We start from the raw sequence: 25,443 nt of genomic DNA, 5'->3' as shown, positions 1-25,443 counted from the left end.
CGTTGTTCACCCGTCTCGTGCTGCGCTTCTGAACGGTGACGAACTTTCCCGAAAGGAGACGCAATGTCGGAGCAATTGCCGGCATCGCTTGCAAGGCCAGATCCGCGCCTACCCTCAGAGCAGTATTGAGTGTTCATGTCGAGAGCGTGCAACTGCAAACTGCTGTGTGCCTTCAATATACTGGCGATGAGTCGCCACCTGCCGGGTCAGGCCCTAGAAAACTGTGGTCAATTATTCACGGCGCTTTCAGTTTTTAAGTGCTCTTTGCCATTGGACGGATTCTGTAGCTAATTAAATGTCCAGCATCAGGATTCGCCGGGATTTGCTCTTACGAACAATAGGAGCATAAGAGCTTTTTTGTGAATACAGGACTTGACGATAATGTGTACTTCACGAAAGTAGTAATGAAATCGTATTGTAAAAAACGCCGTTCGCGATCGGCACCAGTATGTAGAGCCTGTTGTGTGTGGCACTGACTGGTCCGGTAAGCAGCAGCTGTGATCTTTTTTCCAGAAAGCAAAACGCATTTGGGCTCGTAAATTTAAGAACTTGTGCCGAATTCGCGAAGCCTTACTTTCGTAAGTGCTATTTGCAATTGGCTAATAATATGTCCCACCTCAGGAACGGCTCAAACTTCCACTTGCGAAAAAATTTAAGATTAATAGATGTTTTGTGAATACGGACCCTTTCTGCCTACAATTGCGTTAGTGGAAAGGCTAGTACATATAAATGACATTTCAAAATTGCAAGAAAACGAAACAAAAAAGAGCACATTTCCCGATGTATGCACTATTCATGACAGAGGGAGACACAGAGAATTTATTTGAAAAAAAGGCAGAGAGGACGGCTTCAGCTAGCGCACTCCAGCCTGCTACAATGCACTGGGCGAGGGGGAACGGGTACGCGAAAGCGTGATGAGGGATGATGATGACACAGAAAAGGGATGTGCAACAGTAAAGGCGAGTTCAACATTCTGTTGACAAAAATACAGAAATATCAGCCAAGAGGATTTTCAGTCTACGCGGGTAAAGCTTTTGTTAAACTCAAGAAAAGTACTCTCAGCATAATAATAATTAAAAAAAACATGTTTTCTTAATGAAAGAACTTTTGTAGTTTTCGTTCAAAGTAGTCTGCTGTAGTACAAATAGAAATGTGTAGTTTTTATTCTTTTATATTTTTAACGATATTTTTGCAGTGCGCTATACATATGGTTATCGGCGTCTCAAATTCGGTTCAACGCAGTCATGTATTCCCTAGGACGTGCGATTGGCGTCTTAAATCACCGCCTTCACGTTTCCAACGGCGAAAGCAAGAACATAGCCTTGAAAGCTTCGTACCTCTCGAGTCCCGTCAACCAGGTTGTTTGTACAGTGAACATTACGCATTTAGTAGCATCGTGCTACCGATTTTACGAAGAAAAGAAAATTATATCTCCATTACATTTTGCGTCCCGCGAGCACGAGAAAATTCCCGCGTTCAGCATCTCTAACGAAACCGATGACCCCAGCTGGCTCGCAATGTAATTGCTGAGGAAAACGCACAACGCAGAAACGACGCAAGGAAACTCGGCTCAAGATCAGCATCCCATCGCCTCGCCATAAGTGTGCCGCCTCTAACCAAACTCGCCTAACCACTCGCCGCTTATTTTTCTTCATTGACCTCCCTTAAACCTATCGTTTCCCCCGCGCACCGCTTCACCTACTTTCTGTTTCTATCAGTCTCCATAAACCGCTCGTATATGAAGTGCATGATACTTTCGCAACAAGCTTGGTATCTTGCTTTTGCGTTTTGTTACTGAGACCAAATGATTGTCAAATGGACGTTCTTTTCTTTAGGGATCGGGTGCAAATTTGTTGTTTCAAGCGAAAATTTTATGTTCGCAACGCGTTTCCTCGACCACTCCTTGTTCTCCCATATAGAATAATAAAAATGAGAACACATTAACGCAATTTGTGTTCCTCTTTGTTCTTGCCAAGTGTCTGCATATAAGCAGGCGTCACCACTCCGATATTTTTCGATGCACATGTCGTCCTTTAATTTCGTGTGTTCTGATAACCTTTACGCGTTCCTATAGGAAGGCTTTCTGTCGCTTATGCATTCATCTGATTTCATTCACAGCGCTCACATGGTAACTTTTTGTTTTTAGTTTTGTCCCTTAGTGCTGACTTCATTGCTATCATTTATTCGTTTTTTTTAAATTTTATTAGTGCTCACGTTAAGGAGTGCCCCACCGACTTTCTTCATACTTCACTTTTTGTAAGGATAGCCGATTTTTCGTTGAACTGAGCGGCCCGCGTTTCTTCGTTACCGTCGTCTGAAAAAGCTAAATCAGCGCTTTAGACTTTCTTTTTTTTGGCGATAAGGGGCTGTAAGCCTTCCAAGCTGCTTACGGACGCTTTGAAAACTGTTGACCTGAGCAGCGTCAGCGCTCGCTGAGCTTCAGGCGAAGCTACGACATAGTATTACAAGCCCATCAAGTGGGCTTCCGTGTTTACTCGATGGAACTTACGTGTCTAGCGCAAAACATAATCCGCAAGCGAGGATAACTACTACTTTGGAAAGCACTTACAATAATGCACCGCTGCATTAGTGATTAGCAGTGAGTATCTTTGCAGTGACACGCAGCCCAAAATATGTTTCTTGAAAGTAAGCTGTGAAATAAGAAGTGTGATTCCCTTTCAATTTGTCTAAATGAAACAAGTCTTTTTTGGAGGACACGTAAGACTTGTGTACTTCCGGAATTCTTGATATGAGGACAGCAGTTTGTTGGAAAATGTTCGGAGCATAAAAATCGCCAAAAAATGGGTCTCATTGCATCGTCACTCATCCCGAAATTTAAGGGTGCAATGTCAGGGTCCTGGGCCGAAGCATGCTTTGTACTTTTGAATTCTGGGTAGGATCACGTTATTTTGTTTTCTTTTATTCCGCTGGCTCACGCTCTGATACGCGGAGGTGTCTGTGCTTTCATTATGCGACTTCAATTATCCAGATTTCCGACACTGTAACATATTGGGGTGTCTAATAGTCGTGGTAAGCGAGCACTCATTGTCAAATCTTAGAGCTTCGCTCTCTGATCAATCGGTGGCGGCTCTGAAAAAAGTAGAATGACTCACGAATAGTCTCGCAAAAGATACTTATTGTACTCTTCATACCCATAATTCCAGCTAACTTTAGCCGGCTAAAGTTAGCTAACTAAATGCCAGCTAACAAGTGATAGTTCCTCCAAGAATCTAAGCTAAGGAATTGAAAGAGTTAAGATCATCGGTTAACGACACCGAGATAACTTAGGCCATGGCCCGTGGATTCGTTCAAGATGGGGTTCTATAAATCGAAGCTAGCGAATGAAGTTTGTTCATGCCAGTAGTGGGTCCTGAATTAAGCCAAAACCTTTTGGGAGTAGTCACCTTCCAGGGGATATCGTCTGGCAATCGGTAAGCGAAGCTGCACGGGTGTCTCTCATGTGCCCGCTCTACCTGTGCCGTCAGCGCCGGTGACAAACCCACATCTGTCGCTGTAAGTGAGGCGTTACTACGGTAAACAAAAGACCGTTGTAATGAAATGATTTTATTCCAATGCTGTTCCTTTACAGATTTCGTCAGTAGTGAGGGCTGCCCACGTTATCCGCCCACGTTTTCATGCGCCGGTATCTGCCGGCTATGAACAGTGGATGATAAATGGAATAGAATCGAGCGAAAGGAAACATTACATTTTAGCGGCCCAGTTTCGGACTTCGCGCAGATGTCGTTCAGAAAAAGTGAACGTAAGCAGAGGCGTGTGAGTCGTGCGTGTCCAAATAACGTGTGGATGCCAGTAATCATTTCAAGCGCAAGAAAGTACTTGTAGCGTTTGCTACATAATCCGCTTGAGAATTACAGCTACTTGCGCTGCTTTAGTAAGTTTCTTGATGCGCTTGTGTATGTGCCGTCTCTTCGATCTCGCAGATCCTTCATCCAACTTATCGGAGATCTCAGAGAGCTCCAGGACAAACACTACGACGACAGACTCCAGCTAAGACCGCCACAGAGGTAAATGTTTTAATGTATCGCCACGTGTGCTTTCGGCTCCTTAGAAAAAGTAGACGATTGAGTGTTACATGAACTAATTTAGTCATTATTCAACCGTCCTAGGCGCGAGAAGTACATTTGACGTCTTTTGGCGTCTCGGACGGTGCAATAATGGTATTCGTGTTATAATCTAACCGTTGTGGATAGCCTCAACAGCTGCGTAATGGTCAAGCAGTCCCTGCATATATTTTGTGTTGCGCAACCATTCCATGCGAGTTTCATTGCATAGTTATCAATAATTCGTTTTATAAACGTTCGAATGTGCAAGCGACATCATTTCAACCTTTTTCTTACTTTATATCATTTGGAGCACTTTAGACAAAAAATTATTACCATTTACCTTAAGTCTCTTCTTTTGAGCCACTATATTAGAACACGGGATAGTTTGGTAAACCGTACTTACAAGTGTGCGTCATTTATCCAGAGCTGCTACGTTTCATTTCTTAAAATATATTGTACTGCAACGAAAACTTGTAAATGTAGCTAACCGGCATTGCTGCTTATGTTGTGCATGATCCCGTGTAAATGGCACAAAAGTATACCGGAACCAGCGGGCACGTTGCGAATTAATAAGAGTAGGAATTCACTTGACCTGATACATTTCAAGCAGTCACGTGTTCTTCCACTGCGATCTCACTGGCTCGTGCTAGCCAAAGTTTTCACAGAAGTTACGATGTGATGGTGTGCTGACAAGCTGTAAAACGAGGCATTGTGAAGGCGAGGCTGTGTCAGCTTCTGCAGAGACAAAAGAAATACCTACGTCTACCTTGTGGTGTGAGTCTGCACACTAATTTATCGCAGTCGCAACTAATTCAGCTGACATTTGGTTTATCGAAAGGAAATACTCTGAGGCACATTTTCAACTTTGGCTACGTGGGATACATTATTTAAATCGACACATAATGAATAAGAAACGAAGAGCTATTCCGTGCGCCTGCTCTTTTTACGAGCGTGCTAATGTAACCTACGTCGCTTTGTCCAGTTTGCCCACTGACGTATATATTGATCTTTGTAGCTTTTCAGCGCTCGAAAGGGGATCAATCACTCTGCACAAGGAAGACTAGTCATTTATCCTGTAATGCCCATTGCATAATGTATGCTGCGCTGAGTGTGATGCCTCAAAAAGCTTATTTACTAGCGGAAAACTTAGCGTGGAGGCCATAGTTTCGTTTTTGGTATGCCGGAATGAAGTTTCGTCAGTGGACTAAACAAACCAATTAGTCATTAATTATAATACTAATGAAGTTTTAACGGAAGTAAAGTTTTATTGCATTGTTACGGTCCATGGCAAGAAATAAAGCTCCTCAATTGGTTTCTGTTTTTCCTTAATATAGAATTATATTTGGGCCATTACAGGGCTAGAAAAAAACAAGACTATTTTATTCTGTGAGTCAGGAAAAGCAAATGAACTTTATTTCACAAGGCCCAATCAGAGGCGGAAGTTAGGGGTAAATGAAGCTAATAAATGAAGCAAATAAATGAAGTCAACACTTTTATATGTTTTGTCTAGCTTATCATAAACACCTCAATTATGATATTATAAAATCTAAGAAAATGAACAAAGTAAGCAAAATTCAGAACAGGCTGTCATCAAGGGGAGTCGAAAGAACAATATAACAACAGGACAGCCACAGTGAGTGAGTGAGTGAGTGAGTGAGTGAGTGTCAACTTTATTATTAAAAGGGGTAAGGGAAGCCTAAGCTACGTAGGCTGCCAGGCTGTGTTTCACGATGGCGTCTTCAGCTCGTGCCAGGACCCGTGTCTGGATGTCTCGGTCGGTGTTGGAGAGAAGGGCCTCCCATTGTTCGTTGGGAGGGGGGGGGGTGGCGAGACGAAGTCGCTGGGCGGGGGATCTTCCGGGCAGCCCCAGAGGATGTGGTTTAGTGAGGCAACGTCGCCGCACAGGCAGCAGCGTGCATCGATGACACCAGGGTGGATGTGTGAATACACTAGGGGTCACAGAAAGGTGCGAGTCTGGACGCGACGCCAGGCGATCTCGGACCGCTTGGGAAAACTGCCATGTAGGGGTGGGTAGGCGTACCGTTCGAGGCGATAGTGCTGGGTAATGTCGTGGTAGGTGACCAGGGGCTCCGGCACCGAGGCGTCCGATGCGGAGGGGCCCACCGCTCGGTCGACGAATCCTCGAGCGTGTTGGTGAGTCGAGTCGTTGCTGGGGTGGCCCGAGTGGGCGGGGACCCAGACCACTTCAATGTGACGCGGTTCGTCTTACAGTAGGAGTGGACGAAGGAGCCGTAGGGTGGTAGGCGAGACGAGACCTCGGGCGAAATTGGAGATGGCGTCCAGATCATAGCGCACGGGAAGGTTAACTCGTCGCAGTGCCATCTAAGTCTTGTTTTTCTTCTTATTTTTATTTTCTTTTTTTCACATGGCACGTGTGGCTCTTTCTTGGCACGTGTGACTTCTTTTACTACACTTTCGCTTGCAAGTAATCTTGTGCTATAAACTCGCACTGCCGTCGGACCTTGGCGACAATCCCGTGCCGTTTTTGTTTGTTTATTATTGCTTAATTTGTTTTTATTGCGATAGCAATTAAATGGACACTCAAAAGCAGATTTCTGCCGTCGGCGTCGGCGTCGCCGTCGCCGTGAGGTTCCGTATGACGTCAATGGAGATGAAATCGTCGCCGCGCGCCGCCGAACGCTGTATGTGCGAATGAAAGGGCGCGAGGGACGCGCGCTTTCATGGGGAGTGAACGCACGGCGGAGAACAAACGCGCGTTCTGTGCCGTGCTCCCTTAAGGGCTGCAGAAGTAGGCGTCTCTTTCCTCCTTTACAATCACCATATATGTAGAGCAAACGCGCCTTCTTCCGACGTACGAAAGGCCGTGGGGGGGAGGGAAGGGAGGCGATGTTTAGCTACGGCACCAAGTGCCTATTTATATCAGAGGCTCCGGCAACAGTCACCAACGCCGCAGGCATTTTGTGCGAACGCGGGCAAAACGCCGACGGCATCGACAACAGTTCTGCGTGTTGCCGGTGCTGCTGCACGTCCAAGTTTACACAGCTGATAAAGCTACTATCATTACTCCGTATAGCTCTCTACAAATTTGTTATCGCAATTGATGCTTCGCCTTTCAGGTGAAACTGCGACAACTTTTTTTTAGTCTTGTTCTTTTTAATGTGTGTGCGATATGGCACGAATTCCGCGTTGTATGGTGAGAATAGGCGTGACTTAAATAGATTTAGTTGGGAGACCAGAACTATTGAAAGCTGCGTCCGCTTGCTTTGCTGGCGTGGAGTAATTCCTTTGCTTTCTAGCCATAAACTGCGACGTATCGACTACCGCCTACTGTACTTTTAAACTTCACATTGCTGAGGTATCGATGGCCACGTGGTTCACACACACTATGCTGAGCTCACGCACCCTTTCCATTCCTCAGGATCACAAGCAAAGCTCTGGAAGTGGACTCCGAGGTGAAGCCTATTCAGCTGGACGATCTCGAAGTGCTGGCCACACTTGGCGTTGGAGGCTTTGGCCGCGTTGAACTGGTGAGTGTGCTTGCCTGCCCGTTCGGCAAACATCTAGCGGTTGGGGTGGATTGTGTGCGTATAGGTGGGTTCAGCCTGGCAATCGAGGCATAGTTCTTAGCGTCACTCGTTTTGGGATTTCCGCATATTTCTGTGCTGCACAACTCACAGTTATTATATCAATGTTGTTTCAATGCCGTGTACTTAAGTAGAATTTGCTACCCTACCCGTTGGTAAAGGAAAGGGGGCATGAAAAAGGGAAACGAGGGAGAGAGTGAGAGAGCAAGCACCGCGCATACACAGTAGGACGCACATCAGGACTGCAATAGGTCACTGAGGCAGGTATTCAGCAAACATTACAGTAGCGCACAAATAGCTTTTTGCGACGTCAACGGATGTGGACAAAATTCTAGTTTAGGAAATTTCTAGAGCCCAGTTGGCTTAGTGGCAGTCTGCAAAAAGGAGCGTTGGAGATGCATATTGAGCGCATGTGCGCAACAGGCGTTCGATGGTTTCTTCAACCCACAGCTAGGTGTCGCATATTGGTGTATTCCAACATGGGAAAGAATACGTGTTCGTATAACGCCACACGAAGCCATATGCGGTTGCATCCCCGCAGGAGGGACAGAATTACTCAACTTTGGAAAACAGAAATAAATGATGGGAAAGTCTTGCGTAAGTGAGGGGAGTATGGCCAATTTAATTCACAAGTAGCAGTGAAAACGTCTTTAAGCCGAGAAAATGAAGAGCTGTCCCTCTAAATCACCATGTATTTACAAAGCTTACATTTTATCCTGTTCCTTGGATGCATAGTAAGTTTTTTCGTTTCGTACTGAGAAACAAAGCAAGTTGTAACCACTTGAATAGTTAGTAAAATGTGGGTTACTTACCCTTACACTGAAAATACGTTGCCATTGAACGCGTTCGAAGACCGTTGTCATCGATGAAATCTTGTACCTGCGCTCCAGTTGACTCCTGAACTTACGACAGTTGACTGGTTAGTTCACGTTCTCGCGTTCTCAAAGCATACGAGGTCCTCATAGGACGATGTATTACAACTACCCATTTTACTATATTCAATCGTATTCTTACCGTCCACCGCGCTGCTGGCCAATCGCGATGATCCCGTAACAGAGTACCATATAAAAACTAGTGACGATGCGTGAAAAGAATTGGCTTTGAATGGGAACGTTAACGCACTAATTGCACTGTTTCATCTTTCCCCAATTCAAGTGATTCACTCATTTACTTTCACTTGCAACCACTGATTTTGCGCTCCGGCGACAAAAAGAAACGCCGCGGAATCGTTCAACGATGGGGGACATTCCAACGCTGGTAACGCCGCCGGGACAACTCTACGAGAGAGGACGCACGAACTGTTCTTGTCTTAATAGAAAATGGCCCTCCCGCCTGACAGCGTATTTCACTTCCTCCATTTTGAACTGACTGCGCCTCCCTCCCTTAACGTAGAGTAGCAAGCCGGATTTTTCTTCTGATTTATCTCCCCGAGTTGTTCCTTTCTTTTGTGGCTCTAGCTCTTCAGCGCAGAAGCGAAGCAAGAAGCGGATGTTTGCGCGATTCTTCTGTTATATCTACTTCTGCATGTCTGAAGTGCCTGCTTGCCTTGCGCGACAACACGTTCATCACACGTTTCTGGAATTAGCGGTCTTTTCCTACCCGCCACGGTGGCTGAATGGCTACATCGCTCTGCTGCTGAGCACGATATTTTAAGTTCTGTTCGCGGCTGTGGTAGCGTCTCATTATAATGGGGGCGAAATGCAAAGCAGCACTCATGTAGGGCTTTGAGAAACACCAGGAGGTCCAAATCAAACCGGAGCCCACCATTACAGCGTCCCTCATAGCCCACTTAACGGCTTTGTGAAGTTAAACTATATATATATATATATATATATATTAACTTCGCAAAGCTACATATATATATATATATATATATATATAGGAACCCTTTGGTTGAGGACGCACGTACGAAAACAAAACGATACTTTATTTCCTACGTTTCGGCCGAGGTCCAGCCTTCGTCAGGGAAGGCCGGACCCCGGCCTACACGTAGGAAATAAAGTGTTGTTTTTTATATGCAGCATATTTATTGTTCAATACAGCATTGTTATATATATATATATATATATATATATATATTCATCTGGGCTTCGGCGGAGCCGAAGGGAAGAGGGCTGCTTGTTGAAGCGACACTGAAAATGGGCATCCTCTGTCCTGTTGGGGTCAGTTCCTGTGAGAACTGCTCATGCCGTTATGCAGTCATGTTGCTTTGTGAATTTCTGAAACTTTGCTAAAGTTTCAATTTGTTTTTTGATGCAAGTTGGTGGAGGCAGCACAGCTTCTGACCCGGCACGGTATACGAAGCTGTGTTATGACTTTCCGAATTGTCCTTTATAGTTTGTCATTTCGTAGCCTTTCTAGTCAGCCCTCCATGACTCCTTTTTCTTTTTTTATTCGTGAGATGTAGCGAACCTTACCGCTCTCTTGTTTATTTTGATTTTGACGCTGTGTACTTTCAACAAGTTATGTCGCGGGAGGAGCGAGCCACGGCTGGATCTGCCTATATATAGGTTGGCCTGCAGCTGGCATTCACCTCGCCTCAAAATCATACCCTAGTAATTGCTTATCGTGCGCAGGTATGGACTAGGTAACCGGGTGCGGCTGTTTGGCACAACAGCCGCGGTAGCTCAGTCGCCATGGTGTTGCACTGCGGAGCACGAGGCGGTGGTTTCAAACGAGGCCCCGGCACCCGCATTCCGATGGGGTGAACCGGGGGTGCATCGGGTGTACATTAAGGAATCCCAGGGGGTCAAGGTCAATCCGGAGTCCGCAACTATACTGCGTGCCTCGTAATGAAATTTGTAGTCGGGGAATCTGGGCTCGTAAAACACAACAATTTAAAAACGCCAACAGGTGCAGCAATATTGTCAATGGAGCGTTGCACCGCGAGCCGCACTTCGCAGTGTTGCGTGAGCAATCAGGTGAAGCCAAAAAAAATATTATAACTCGAGGCCAAATATTTCGGTTTATATGGTAGTTTTGAAATGGTGCAGCACGGAACTAGACTTATGACGATATCCTTCAAGATTACAAGATAAACGAGGGCCGCATAGTTTGTAACTGAGACGTTAAATAATATAATTATTTTAATTAGTCATTTGAGTGCTTGGATTTTTCTTGCAAGTGATGCCCGCCTGGGCACATAATCATTCTCTATTGACTTGATTCGGGTAACTTTCGTGGGCTTTAAAAAAATAAGTGTTTGAAGTAAGAAAAATAATCGTTGGCCCTTCCACTCCGTGAAGATGGTTAAGCAGCGAAGCTGAAACGTGCTTCCCCGATGTTTATCGCTGGGTTAACGCCGAGGGTTCATTAAAGTATTTCTCAATTATGAGGTTACACACACGTTCGGCTGCGACGGAGAGAACGACGTCACTGATCGTATGCCCGCAATCCGCCGTTGTCGCTTGTGTTCGATGTCTCGAGTTTGCTCGCCGGCGTGGGTAGCAGCATTCGCCCGCCCATTGCCGTTTGCGATTCTTCGAAATTAAATTGCTTGAAATTATATCTGTCCGTTACCTAAGACAATCAATGGCTCCTACCCCCTTAAGCAATGGCTCATACCACCGTAAACGCGGCCTCCCCATAACGACGACAGAAGAGAAGCGAAATTCTACGCTGGAATGATGAGCGGCAACACAGCCAGCTGTGGAAGAAGACGACGACGACGAACGCGGGAGCAGTGGCTCGAGCGCGTGCCGAGCACGCGCACGAGCGCAACCCGGAGGGGCGCCAACGAGTCAGCTGCAGAAAAAGACGACGTCGCTCGAGCCAATTCTAATGATGATAGTTTTCTGTACGCAGGCGATTTCGCCTGGCCATATACGATTTCGCCTAGGCATATAAAGCTTCGCTTTAAAAGCCACATATTTCCCATGCCCCTTAAGAGTCTTGCGAATGTAGAAAACTACGACAGAGGCCACGCGCACCGTGCAGTTGCCGTACCGATTAACGCACGCAATCCTAGTTGAGCATCCTTCACAGCCCCAACTCCTCTCAGTGAGAGTTGTCTTCGTCCTATAGCAAAGCGGCACAGACCAGAAAGCACGCTTACTTTAATATTTGACTCGTTCCTCACGAGTGAAATCATGTAATGCATGCTGGTCCTGGTTGTGGATGACGTCACCACGTCGGCTTGTTTATTTTTTCTTACTTTCAATTAGAGGTAGTGTAATCCTGTTTCAACAAAAAGGGGGATGGTGAGAAGACTTAACAATAATTTTTTTTTGTCTAGTCGGTTCGCTATACGTAATATTTTGAAAGAACGTACAAAAAAGAAATACAAAGAGAAAAAGAAATGTCGTGGACATGATAGGGAACAGCACAGGCACTTGTCTCGTTCGTGTGGCTTTTTTGCGATATTTCTTTTTGTATTTTTTAGATGAATGTGTTCGTGCTTACCCGACAAGCCACACATAATTCTGTTGCTTCGACAAAGCATCCCTTGCGGTCTGGTATAATGCAATTCTACCAAAGCATGAGCACACTGTAGGCGTCTTCTGCCACAGCGTCGTTGTATGCTGGGACGCTCGAGCCTGGTTTTACATGGCTGCTGCCGCATGGAGCTGCCATGGGCTTCCCGGGCTGGGTAAAAATGTCTAGGCCGTATGCAATTACAAGTATTATGCAAGATTCATCCCATCTTCAGCAGGACGCCATTACGCGCTTCCCGTCATTCTCTGACCGCGCCTGCGTCAAGCCTCCAGTCGCATTAACGTCGCGCAGCGGTTGAGTAAACAGCAACATGTGAAACTCATCTGACAGAAGGACCTCTTGAGAGTCCGCTCTTGCCTGAATTAGGCATACTCGTTAGGATTGATGAGTAGCGCCTTTTTTAAGTTTAGGGGGAATGAAAATTGAAGAAAGAAAAGAACAAAGCTGTGCTTCTGAGTTAATTTAGTGGAACCGTTCGCTCCTACATTCATGACGGTGCTTTTTTTTGCGGTTTATTTTTCCATCTCCTCCTAGTGCAAGGGCACAAATCAAGTTTAGCAGAGGTTTCCTGCGCTAGAATCTCCCGTTCATTTGTGTACACACTGCAGTAAATCTAAAGGAGAAATGTGGGGAATAAAAATATATGAATATATTTTAACGCTAATAAATGTTATCTCAGATGGCCCCGGTGAAATGGTGAGAAGCATGAAGAGATCTCCGGTTTTGGAGCAGAATCAGGTGTCCCGTACCTTCCGCTTGCTTACCCGGTAGCACTGGGTTACACACCAAAGAACACATCGTAAAGCACTCTTTGCGTCTTGACTGCCTCATCCGCGGCCAGCGACGTAATTGACGTTTGGCAGCGCTCCAACACAGCAATAATGGCGTAAGTGGGTATATGAAGGTTGCAGAGAGAGCACACTTTATAACGCTGTTGGGTGGCCGCTTAAACGTGTGCAAAAGACCAGCCGTTCCGACGGCACGGCGTGTATTTTCAGCTACTACAGCATATTTTCAGCTAGCTACTTTTTTCTACGTCTCAACTCGTGTTAGGACTCTTAACAACATGAAAACATCTGCTGCAGCACCAGCGGTAAGCGAAAACATGTGTGATCTTGTCGTTGCGTGCAAACAACTTAATTGTTTATAGTGTGTTAGGCACACGGCGGCTCAAAATAGTTCACCGATAAGGAGCCAACAGATAAAGAAAAAGGTATTTTCTCGACCCGCGGACCCGCAGTCAGAGATCATACTACAGTCTGAATGCGCAGCTTTCAGGGTGTAGTAACCTCGCCTGAGCAGTAACTTCTACCAACGCATAATTTCAATCTGTCCATTAAAATGTCGTAACAAACTTTATGAACACATGCAACCCGCGCCTCTCAAGATATTGTTTACGTAGAAGTCGGACATTTCCGGTTTACTTCTCTGAAGGCACGTCTGACTTGCGTCTAGGTACCCGCCCGCCTTACGCGATAAACCCAGACGATGCACTTAATGCATGCGTTCATTGCGCTGTTCGTTGATACATCGATTCAGCACCATTCAAGTTGCCCTCCAGTGAGCACTCAACAGAAATGGTAGATGAACTACGCGCGAGGCAAATATTGCGCGGCGAGACACTGCGCGTACACAGCCACGCCGCACTCCATATGAAGATGTGGTGCATTTCACCACCGCAGTACACAGCTCACCTAACAAACGAAGTAGCCAAACGGCCCTTAATATGGCCTATCAGTTCTGCGGAAGCCCTCAAGGTGGACCAAGGTTCATGGAAGGTTCATGGATCCTCCCGACTGTAGCACTAATCTACAAAGGAAACACAGACGAGTTTCTGAGAAAGAAAGCTTCGCAGTTCAATAAGAATTCATTCTGGTCTGGGGATTGAACCCGGGACCAACGGCTTTCCAGCGGGGTCCCTTTACCATCTGACTAACGAGGCGGCTCTTTATTAGCTCAGGTGGCTGATAGAGCTTTGCGTTCCAGCGCTTCTAGAAGGTGGACGTTTCCTAACTCTCTCGTTGGGTTAATATCTTGTCATTCCATTACGATATGGGCTAAGTCGTTTTCGGACTTTATCTGCAGCTAACACATGCTTCACCCTGTGGCGAATATTTGCTTCGCTATGATTTGGTCCCCGTGCAGGCCAACTCACGGGTGCTATGCAGGATGCGCCGAGTTTGGCGAAACTCGGGATCTTCACGAGTTCTGGCGACGCCCAAAAATGAACGAACTAATGGTACCCATACAAAGCTTGTCCGTCGGCACGCCTCCAGTTTCATTGGTTAATCTAGATTCACTCTGGGTAGCTATCGTCCCTTGGGCGTTTCCATATGGGCGGTCAACAAATTTGGGTTCACGTGATCATACCGCCGGTGCATGATCGTGCCTTCTTTCACTTGTTTGTCGTTCCACCTAGTGCATTATAGGCACTAACAAGTCATAATATAAATGCATTTAGTCCAATTTTATTAGTCAACCTGACGTGCTTAGCATTTTAAAGTTTATAAGATATACACTGAATGTGTACTAGACTAAGTTGTAGTTTAATACTTTTCACGTTATGCCACTTGGGAACGCTCCCTCTCCTCCTCATTCCTCTGGATTGGATTAGCGCGGTTCGCTACGTGCTTGAGCTCGCATTTCCGAGAACAGATTAGTTTGCGCTTTGTTCTCGCACTGGGCCTTCAACAGGTCGCTCGTTGCTCGCGCTAAAGGAAGGCTGCGAGACGAAGTGAGCGTCGGCTAGTGCAGAAGTGGTTTTCCGCGCGCTTACCGTGCAAGCGCTCAGGAATGTCGGAAAGCACTCATGCCAGTAAAGGGTCAGAAAATTACGCTTGATTTTCTTTTATTTTGTAATGCACCTACGTACTGGCTAGCGCCGAGCGATGGCTTCTAACAACCGCAGGAAAGAGTCTTTATACTGGGTAGCCCCGAGCGATCCATGGCTTCTAACAAACGTAAGAAAGGGTTTTTGCAGTGCACGTGGCCTTTATTTGACTGCCACGACATCCATCCCAAGTGGCACTCCAGCAGCGGTGGAGTTACCCTGTACACACCACTGACGAGGTGACGCTTCACTTTTTGACAATTACTTTATATTTTTTTGCGTGTGAATGCCAGTGATGGAGTCCACAAAGTTCATGCTATGGTTGACTGTCGCCCATTGCAAAGTCAGGATCGCCCCGTTAGCAGCCACTAAATTTGAGATACAGTTGTATGCGGCCCATTCGTCGCTGTGAATAATGGTCCTCGGTTGAACATTAGCTGCAATAATGGAGCGTAGTGTCGCCGCGTCTGGTCGGTCGACCTTGAAAATTGGCAGCACCCCTGTCGTCGCGCAGACCATGCCGAAGACCCATGGTCCACGATCCTTTAACACCGCCGTAATTTTGGCGGCTCGGCGAAACGTTGTCGCCCGTCATCAGGCGGCCTCGTAATATCGTCAATTTGCACTATCTTCCCGTGGCCACCGAATGGAGGTCACGCCAGCAGCTCGTCCCTCACGACCTCACGGGCGTAGTTCCTCCAGTCGGCGTGGCGTGCTCCGATATAGGAAACAAGTCGCCGGTCATCTCCTTCAACGGTACCTCAACATCCAGCGGCACCGTGTAATTGCGAGAACTGCTTTCAGCACCCGTTGCGCCGGAAGGCAGCCCGACGTTCACAACAGACTTAAATACTGGTTACATGCGCACGGAGGCACCTTCACTGGGCAAGCAATCACAAGCGATGAACTGTGTCGCTGGGCCGCACGCTCTTCACAACGCCTCGCGGAGGCTTCGTGCACGCAGATAAACTGATACATTTTCACTGTGCTGCGTCACAACGACCATTTTGCACAGCCATTTTGGAGCGACAGCCGTTGCTACCGTCTCTATGGCTAGAGTGTCGTTATTAGTTAGTAAAGCGGCCGCATTAATAGCTTCAGTGAAGCGCCTGCGGTGAACAGCCTTGCCGCAGCGCTGCGTTGCCATTCCCCCAATAGACAGGAAATGGACATACCATTTTCATGACTGACTTTATCTAACATAGCATGGTAGCACCCCTGGCGACTGCTCACCGTATGAACTCCCTCGTGGGTGCGACCCTCTAAAATGTATCCGCGTGTAAGCTTTCGAGTCACTCGCGGCAAAAAAGTGCAAAATCTAATAATTCGCTCGATCTCCATTGTTCATCACAAATTTATAGCATTCAAAACGAAATACCGATACTTTAAGAAATAAAATGTTTGGTATTTTATTTGTTGTATATTAAAGTATTCGATTGAGAGAAAGTGCAAGTGCAAGAATGCACCGCATGTGCCCTGTTCGCATTCGACAGAGGATAGAAAGATAATACCCGAAAGAGGAGGCACGCCCTTGACGCGCCCGAGAAAGGCGTTGCAAGCGGCTCGCAGCAAGTGCAGATAGACAGCGGGTCAGTGACGGTATTGCTAAATTGCGATAATGCGTTGATAACAATACAAGGCGCTGGCGCTTTTTGTGGCGCAGTCTTCTGTGCTTGAAGCGCGGAAGCACTGTGCCACGCAGGGTGCGCTCACGCTGCCATACGCCGCTTTATCTCGACATTTCTTTTTGCCTGCTGTTTTTGCAAGTCCCTTGCTATCTCCGTTCACTGACTGCCATCGAGCAAACTCGGGCAAAACTCGTGCGAACGAGAAACTCGGCGCATCCTGCATAGCACCCAGGCCTCTAATTGCAAAGCACTGCCCTTTGTGTTATGGAAATATTTTCCATGCGGATTCATTACATGCCATATTTGTAACTCTATATGGTTGTTTTGATGCGAAAGCATCAAATGGCCCATTGAGTGAAAAAGCCGGAGTCGTCGCAGCAAAACTGCACCTAAATTCCCATTGGCTGCGGTGCCACGTCACGAGCGCGCCTCGACGTCGTAGCGGAGCCGGCGAATCGGAACACCTGCTGCAGTGGTAGCGCGCCAGGTGTTGTCTGAAGGGAGAGGGCATCGCCGCGACGTCACGTCACTAGCGCGCCTCGGCGAAACAGATACGGCGCCGCGACACCGCGTGGAGACGCTGTTCTCGGTTGCTTGTGTTGCTCTTGGTTTCTTGTGCAAGCTGTCGCCTGCGTTCTAACTGCGCCTCGGTAAAGGCCCGACCACATTTGGCGTTATCCCGGCGTTTCCTGGCGTTTCGTCACCCGGCGTCGCTCAGCGTCGACGCTGAGGGATGCGCCAAGCCGTAACGTCGTGCTCAAGGTACACCAGAGATAGAGTGTACTAGAAGCTTTTGAGTGGCGCGACCGGAGCGCTGTTCCCTTGCTTGCCCCTTGCCCAACTTGTGGCGAAAGTAGCGGCGGCGCTGCCATCGCCCAATCTACCCAGGTTTGCTCGGCGGCATGGTAGCCTCTGTAGTCGGCATCTCTGTTTTGGTCGCGTAATGGCAAAAAAACAGCGTTTAAACCATTGTTACGCGCCAGGTTGCACAACTGGATATCCGCGTGTGCAACAAAGTCGAAAGTTATCCCTTTTTAAGGCCCCGAAAGACGAAGAACGACGACTTCTTTGGGAGCGGAACCTCCATCGGCTTGACAAACCGCTTGACGCCGATTGTGCCGTGTGCGAGTTACACTTCGAACCGCATTTCATTGTGAGAGACTACGTGCATGTGATCGATGGTGTTGAAGTCCGTATTCCTAGGGGAACGCCGATGCTTGCCCCTGATGCAGTCCCGACGATCTTGCCCAACCTGCCTGCATATCTGACGCTGAAAACTCCGGCTCCACGGACCCAAACAAAGCGGTGGCATCAGGGTGTGCCGGCTGAGAACGACAACAGGAAGCGGCGCCGCATTAGCACTCCTGCGCAGGTGCTTGTGGACACTAACTGTGCAACTTCTGCAGGTAGCGACGAAGCTGACAAGGCAAGCTCAAGTCCCTCGTCTGAAGCGGTTGTCACTCTCGACGACCTTCGTGGGCTTGACCTACCGTCAAAATCATGGGCGTTGCACGAGTTTCCCGGGTTTGACGGCGTGTCATACGTAGCGTGCTCACTGAATTCTAGCACGCGTGAACTTTCCATTGAACGAGCCGTATTCTTCAGCAGTGCAAACAACGGAAGCGTGGAATGTGAAGCGTTCGTGCAAAACAAACTAATCAGCAAGTCTAGTTTAGTAATGGTTCAAGAGGCCTCAGATGCCCTGCAGCTTGTTGCAAGCGTCCCACTCTGTTGTGGAGCAGCAGAAACTGGGTCTGAACAAGTCGCGAGATGAAAAACGAAGAAGCGCACAGCAGCACCTGAAATTGAGTAGGCTATAAATTGCTGCATTGGCATAAAAAGGATGTCAGTTTTTGAGCATATTTTATTACTATTAATTTTTTTAAGGGTCACCAAGAAGAGAGATGATTTTTCTGAGAAGAGGTTTGTAAGCAAGAGAACGTGCAAACTCTGACGCAAAACCTGAAAATAAAATTTCATCTTGAATCTTTTTGTATTACTAAACCTGTGATGGTTAATTTAGCAGCTTTAGGGTTCTCGGAGCACAATTACTCGAACTAAGCTGATTCATTGTTCCACTTTAGAGTCGGTTTAAACAATTTTGCAACCATAATAACATTTTTATTTATTTAAATGCATTTTACAAAGACAACCTAAGCTCTGCTATTCTGTTTTGTTTTATGTTATATTGTGTATCCTGGCTCTATAATTTTATTCTTTTTATCATTTTTAATTGCAAATGTATTGTTTGTATAAGTATGCGATTGTTAATAGGACTTTGCAGTGGTGTTGCCTTTAAACTCTCGAAATCTTGCACTGCTATGTTTCACTGAAGGGGTTTTTCTGCACCATTACGTATGTGCATTTTTGTGGGTCCTACAACAATAAACGCATTCCCATATTTTAAAATGATAGGGTGCTCTGGAAAAACTCTGCTGTTCTTCAGACAGTGACATTGTCAATAAAGCTTGCTTTTGTTCTGAGTGAACGCAACCACAAGCAACGCGCCCTTTATTTGATTCCAACATTGGTGTTTTACGTGGAACTGGCGAGTTCTTCGTCTTATATGCAACACATTGCTTTTTTCTTTTTTTCGAGGGGAGGGGGGGGATGAGGGAGGCTTCCGATGTGTGCCGGCTAGCTGGTATCTCGTGTAACTGTACACTGTAAAAAAAAAGGGGGGGGGGAAGCGCTCGTTATGCGGTACGATGTGCTACGCTACTTCAAGCTGCAACACAGTCGGCGGCAACTTCAGTAACAATAATGTCAAATAATATTTATTTGCATTAACATTTTTGGAAAAGGGGGTATAACAAAGAATGAAAAAGATCATCCTAGGCTCGACGGAGAGGTACGAACATGTACGCGGAACGCCTGCCAGCCATCCGCGCTGGTAGATTGGTCGACGCCAGCGCCACCGCATCATTCCACGCTGAAACGGCCGCGCTCAGGCAGGCGCTCGCGCCACTCAAAAAGCTTCTAGTACACTCTACCAGAGATCTTGGCGCCGGCGCCGCCGCCGGAAGCGGCTCGATGAGCGCCTACGTGGCGCCGACCAATCAGCGCGTGGCCGCGGCCGCGCTGCTGGCAACCTTTGCAAGCAACTTCCGCAGCAACCAGTTCGCGTGCGTGCCACCATGTGGCGCCAGTGTCTCGGCGGCGAGGCGGTGCCGTCTGAGAAAGCAGCCGCTCGTACCTTCGAGCGCGCTGCCGTGAATGTTTGTGTGTGCGTGTGTGTGTGTGTGTGCGTATGCCGCAGAACTATAAACAGGGCTTAAAAACCTTAATGCTTCTGGTTAAATCTGCCTGGTCACATTGTGCGACGCAGGACTGGCGCTGTTTGCGTGCGTCGCATGTCGCTGGGTGACCTCTCCGGCGCCGTTGATGCAACGACGGCGAGAGACGCGCTCGCTTGCCCACGAGGAGTTACACACGCCGTGTGCTTGACAGACATCGTTAAGTTAAGTTGTTTGCATGGAATGACAAGATCACACATGTTTTCGCATTGACGCTGGTACTGCAGCAGATGTTTTCGTCTTGTGAGAGCCATAACACGAGCGGAGACGTAGAAAAATGTAGCTAGCTGAAAATATGCTGTACTAGCTGAAAATACACGCTATGCCGTCGAAACAGCTGGCCTGTAAACGCCTCCTTAGTCGCATCCGTACCCAACCTAACAACATCCAGCTTAGACACACATTAGACACACTCAACACTGACATACTAACTCACTGCTCCATCCTTGAGACAACAAATTGGAATCACATATGCCATTCTATCAACTCTTCCCTCCACACTAAATCAGCCTGGTTGATCCTCCGGTCCCTCTTTGGCCCTCAACCTGCTCCTCTCCCCACAATCCAAAAGCATCTCTCCGAGCATGGTGCTACTTCCCTCCTTCAACAGGTCACGGATATGTACATCCCTCCCCCACTTCCTTCCCTGTACCCTGAGTACACAGGGCCTTCCAATAGCGGTTTGGACAGCCCCTTCACTCTGCCGGACCTAGAACGAGCCTTCGCTCAAAACAAGACTGGTACCACTCCGGGTGCGGACCACATCACTTCCTCTCTGTTGAAGAACATGCCTGATTCGGATAAAGAATTTCTTTTACACAAAATAAGTGAACACTGCACCAACGGCACTCTTCCCGATGAATGGACCTCTTCCATCATTACTCTAATACCAAAGCCCGGCAAGCCCGCCACACTCTCCAACCTGCGACCCATTTCACTTACTTCCTGTGTCGGGAAAACCATGGAACGCATGGTACTCGCACGTCTTACGGATCTTCTCGACGACACTCACTTCCTTCCGCACAATCAGATTGGTTTCCGCCCCCACATGTCTACTCAAGACCTCTTTCTCCTTCTCCAGGAAACTTTCTTTGAACCTTCGAGGTGTCAAGTTCACGCACTTGTCACTGTGGACGTGCGCAAGGCCTTCGATACCTTACTTCATGACGCTATCCTCTCCCCCCTCGAAGACAACGGCTGTGGATCCCGACACTACTGTTACGTTTCTTCTTTTCTCCGCTCTCGACAAGCTCAGTTCCGACTCGGGACCACGTTGTCCCCGCCCATCGCGCTCACCCGCGGAACACCTCAAGGTGCCGTGCTCTCTCCAACCCTCTTTAATCTCGGCTAGCACCTCTCGCAAAATCCTTGTCGGAGATTCCGCACCTACAGTCAATTCTCTATGCTGATGATATAACCCTTTGGTGTAGTCACGGCTCACCGGGGGAGGTGGAATTCACATTACAATCCGGCCTCAACCTCATTTCCGAATTCCTTTCCCGCTCTGGTATGCAAGCGGCTCCAGAGAAATCTGAGATGCTGCTTCTTTCCGCTACAAAGTACCAACGGTCTGTAAACCCCCTCCTTAATCTCACTCTCGCCGGTATTTCCATCCCCCGCACGTCATCCTGCCGGGTTTTAGGCTTTCCCCTCCAAGACCACTCTTTCGCCCGCGCAATACAGTCCACGATCACCACATGCCACCAAGTAACTCACTTAGTCCGACGAGTGGTCAAGCGGCGCGGCGGCCTCGACGAATGCAGAGCCAATAAACTTGTAACAGCCTTTGCCTTGAACAAAATCCTTTATTCCCTGCCATACTGCACACTTACGCAGACGTATATGCATCGCATTCAATCGGCTTTAAACAGTCTCTATAAAGCTGCCCTACATCTTCCGACACACGCATCCACAGCCAAACTATACGCAACAGGCCTATTTCTTCCCCTTGCAGAGCTCTTGCGCCTCCATAGGGACCGACAACTTGGCCACCTATCCAGCTCTGCGCAGGGTCATTGGCTACTGCAGCGGGCTGGCATCCAGCCCATTGACTTTCCTCTGTACACCCCTCAACGACCTCTTCCCAGCAATCTCCGCTGTGCCTCTATTCCCTCAAATATGACCCCACATCTTCATGAGCGACGACGACAAGCCCGCGCTCACTTCCACGACCCTTTTCCACCGGACACTGTCATATGCTACGTCGACGCAGCGTATTACCAAACTCATGACTCCACTGCTTGTGTGACAATGCCAACCTCCTTGGCATTCCCATTACTTCCACCGCTGGCCCCTTCTCACTTCCTACTTCTTCTCTATCCCTTGAATTGGCCGCGATCGTTCACGCGACGCACGAACTAACCCTTCTTCTCTCCCTCTCCTCGGTATCGCATTTGCTCGGACTCCATAGCGGCAATCAGGGCTCTTCGCGACAACAGACTTCCCGATAATCTGCATGACGACCTTTCTGACGCTCTCTCCCTTCTCTCCCCTGCTTTGGTCAATGTGGTGTGGGTGCCAGGTCATGCGGGGCTTATCGGCAATAAGCTCGCTCATGAGCTTGCCCGCGAGATTAATAGCCGGGCGCCGATGATCCCCTGGCCTTGCCCGCCCATAGCGGACGAGGCACACTTTTATAAGAAAACTCTGAAGCAGCACTACAAACACCTCCGGCATTCATTGCAGACGCTTCCGCCACCACACCCTCGTCTCTCCACTGCCCAAGTACGCACCCTGAGGGCCATACAGCTCAACACCTTGTTCACTCCAGCACGCCTATACCTTTATCGTTACCGCTCAGACCCCTCATGTCCGAACTGCCCCTCTACGTACGCATATGTGGAGCACACCCTTTTCTCTTGCCCCGCAGCCCTACAATCCCCTCACTAGCCTAACCCCCCACCTACCCACTGGCGGGTGTGGTTGGCGTCGGCGGCCTTCGCCGACCAGCTGGCCATGGTCCTCCTGGCGGAGGAATATCTATAGGTCTTAGTCTGACCTGGACCAAAGTCTTTTCTCTCTCTCTCTCTCTCTCTTGCACACATTTAAGCGGCCACCCAGCAGCGTTATACAATGTGTTCTCTCTGCAACCTTCATATACCCACTTACGCCCTCGTTGCTGTGTTGGGGAGCTGCCAAACGTCAATTACGGCACTGGCCGCGGATAAGGCAACGATGACGCAAATAGTGCTTTACGATGTGTTCTTTGGTGTGTAACCCTGTGTTTAACTCGAAGGAGCGCTCAGCGGCGTTCAATTGGGCATTCGCACTCGCTTTCGCACTCGCAACTCATCAGAAGTGCTCAGGAGTCCTCGGATTTTTCCTTACCATCCTTCGCATACAATGTACCGTCTCTGTTCCTGTGGCTTCCTTTGTTATGATTCCTGGCTGGCCATTTTCACTTTCTTGACCTCTTCCTCAATTGCGTGTTGACGCTTTTGAGATACAGGTATTTGTGCATTTTAGCCGCCCATTGCTTTTCATCAGTGCTCCTGAGTCTTTCCTGAACACTAATTTTGATGTGCACTTCCCTGACATCAAAAGAGGCCCAACCCATGTCACCCTGCACTGCCACATTTCTGGTTTTACCGTGGGCTCACAAAGCCCGCCGGCCCACCGACCTTTAGTGAACTTCAAAAACCGACAAAGTCTCTTATTTTAAGCACATAATTGAATTTGCCAACATTAGGGCTGGCACCATGACTCTTACGTTTATTTTTATTTTTTTCAAACTCCTCGCGCCACCTTATATGTATTGTAACCCCAAAGTGATCTCTGTTTCAATATATCTGCGTTTCGCTTCCCCTTCATCCCCATACTACCTCGATATTACTTCGATGAAAACGTTGTAGTGGCCATTTCTTAGGCAATTCACTGAACGAGAAGCAAGCACGCATCCGCTCATCGAGCCAGGACCGCGTCAACTTCACAATTCTCCGTCGTTGTCAACAGACATAGCAGATGACATTGGCCAATAAAAAGAAAGAAAGAAAAAAAAAGAAAGAAGAATAAACTGATATTCTCATGCACTTTAACATTATCCCTTCCAGCCATGAACATACCATAATGCTAGTGACGCGCCACTGCAGCTCAGTGGCTCTGGCAATGCGATGCTAACCTCGAGGCCAGGGGCTCGATCCCCGCCGCGGCGAGCGTATTACGATCCGGTCAGAATGCAAGAACGCTCGTGTAACGTGTATACGGTCCCCTTCAAAGAACTACACTACCGTGAGGAGCCGCCCACTCAGCCGTGCATCATAATCAGATCGTGTATTGCGCATGTAAGCCACAGAATTGATTATGATTTGTAATGCTAGCTTGACAGAGGAATGCGTAGATTTCTGTTTTATCGCGAATTAGCGGCAACGGGCTTTTGCACTTCCTTGATAACTTCGTGCCATGCTTAACGTAGTTATGGAGGCCAACCTCGGAGGTCATGCTCGTGTGTTCTGCAAGCCTCGAAAGCGATTGTAGGAGGTGGAAACACGTCATGGTGGCGTTATTTTGTTCTGGCATGCGCGTGTCAGTGGTCAGCCCGAGACAGTTTCTGCAGGCGTTCTCTGTTTTGTGCTTGTTTTTTTGCGAGTGAAAACGAATAACAGCCACAATTCAACAGCGACGCCCTTGTTGCGCCGTTGTGTGCCAGACTGTCCGGAGCAAGACGTCCGATGTGGGTTCTGACTGTTGTTGTTTCGACAAAGAGGCGACGGTGCTCCACAGTTTTTGACGTCGCACAATGATTCCTAAAATGGCGGTCGCTGACAGTGGGAGGTGCTTAAAGGCCGCAACTTCAAACTGAAATTTTCATTTAGAATGTGCGGCGCTGGGAGCTCAGTTTTCCTTGTGTATGACAAAATCGGCCCTTCTAATCTGTTACACTGACAATCTGAGAACATATGGGGGAACGTGTCATGACTCTTTAACGTGTCCAGGAACACCCCTAAGGTCTGAATGCTGGAGCACGGGTGCAGTATCAAAAATTTAGTGAACGATCAACAACTACAAAGCGATGTAAGTAAAAAAAAAATTGAAGGACAAGATAACCAAACAGAAAGAACAGTTGGGCATAATACGATAAAAAATAAGCAAAATAAATGTAAAATCATAATTATGAAAACTGTCAAGATAAACGAAATAAGTGTTATGAAGACTTTGTATTCTATGCATAGTTGAGTGTTGGCTATGGCAGGCAGGAAGGTGGCAAGGTCTATTCAAAGAACGTCTGGAATAATATACTCGATCGCAACGAAGACGAGAAAGACGAAAACTACAGTCGCTCCGAACGCGTGTTTCCCGCCAATTCAAACACCTCTCGCGTGTTGGCCTCGGCCTCTGGGCGCTTGAAATTTTATCTTTTGATGCGATCAGCCTGAGTCATTGCCGAAAGGAAGTTGGTCAGTTTCTACAAGACTGCATTGTGGCTATATAGGGAGGCTGACATATTTATTTTAAACGAACATTTTCTTTGCGTATGTTTATTCTCTGGTGGTTCCATCAAAATTCGGCATGTTCACTTTCAGGTGCATTTGTTTCATTTTTTAATACTTGTGATACATAACATCAAGTTGGCGGGAAGGAAAGCACGCCATTATGTTTACACTGCGAGCCTTGGCCAATCCTCTCCTC

At 47.6% G+C, this 25,443-nt stretch overlaps 1 protein-coding gene across 1 annotated transcript in view; it reads left to right on the top strand.

Annotated features, from left to right (window-relative positions):
• LOC119445576 (cGMP-dependent protein kinase 1) overlaps positions 1 to 25,443 on the top strand; it is a 697,240-nt gene that overhangs the window by 627,497 nt on the left and 44,300 nt on the right. The window contains exons 10-11 of the mRNA XM_049660582.1: positions 3,942 to 4,025; positions 7,465 to 7,573. Coding sequence (XP_049516539.1) covers positions 3,942 to 4,025; positions 7,465 to 7,573 — 193 coding nt within the window. The remainder of the gene's footprint in view (positions 1 to 3,941; positions 4,026 to 7,464; positions 7,574 to 25,443) is intronic.

Source organism: Dermacentor silvarum, chromosome 1 (genome assembly GCF_013339745.2).
Source record: "Dermacentor silvarum isolate Dsil-2018 chromosome 1, BIME_Dsil_1.4, whole genome shotgun sequence".
In the NCBI taxonomy this organism is placed as follows: Eukaryota; Metazoa; Arthropoda; class Arachnida; order Ixodida; family Ixodidae; genus Dermacentor; species Dermacentor silvarum.
The sequence above is the reverse complement of the archived record's forward strand: the minus strand, read 5'-3'. Positions and strand labels throughout refer to the sequence as shown.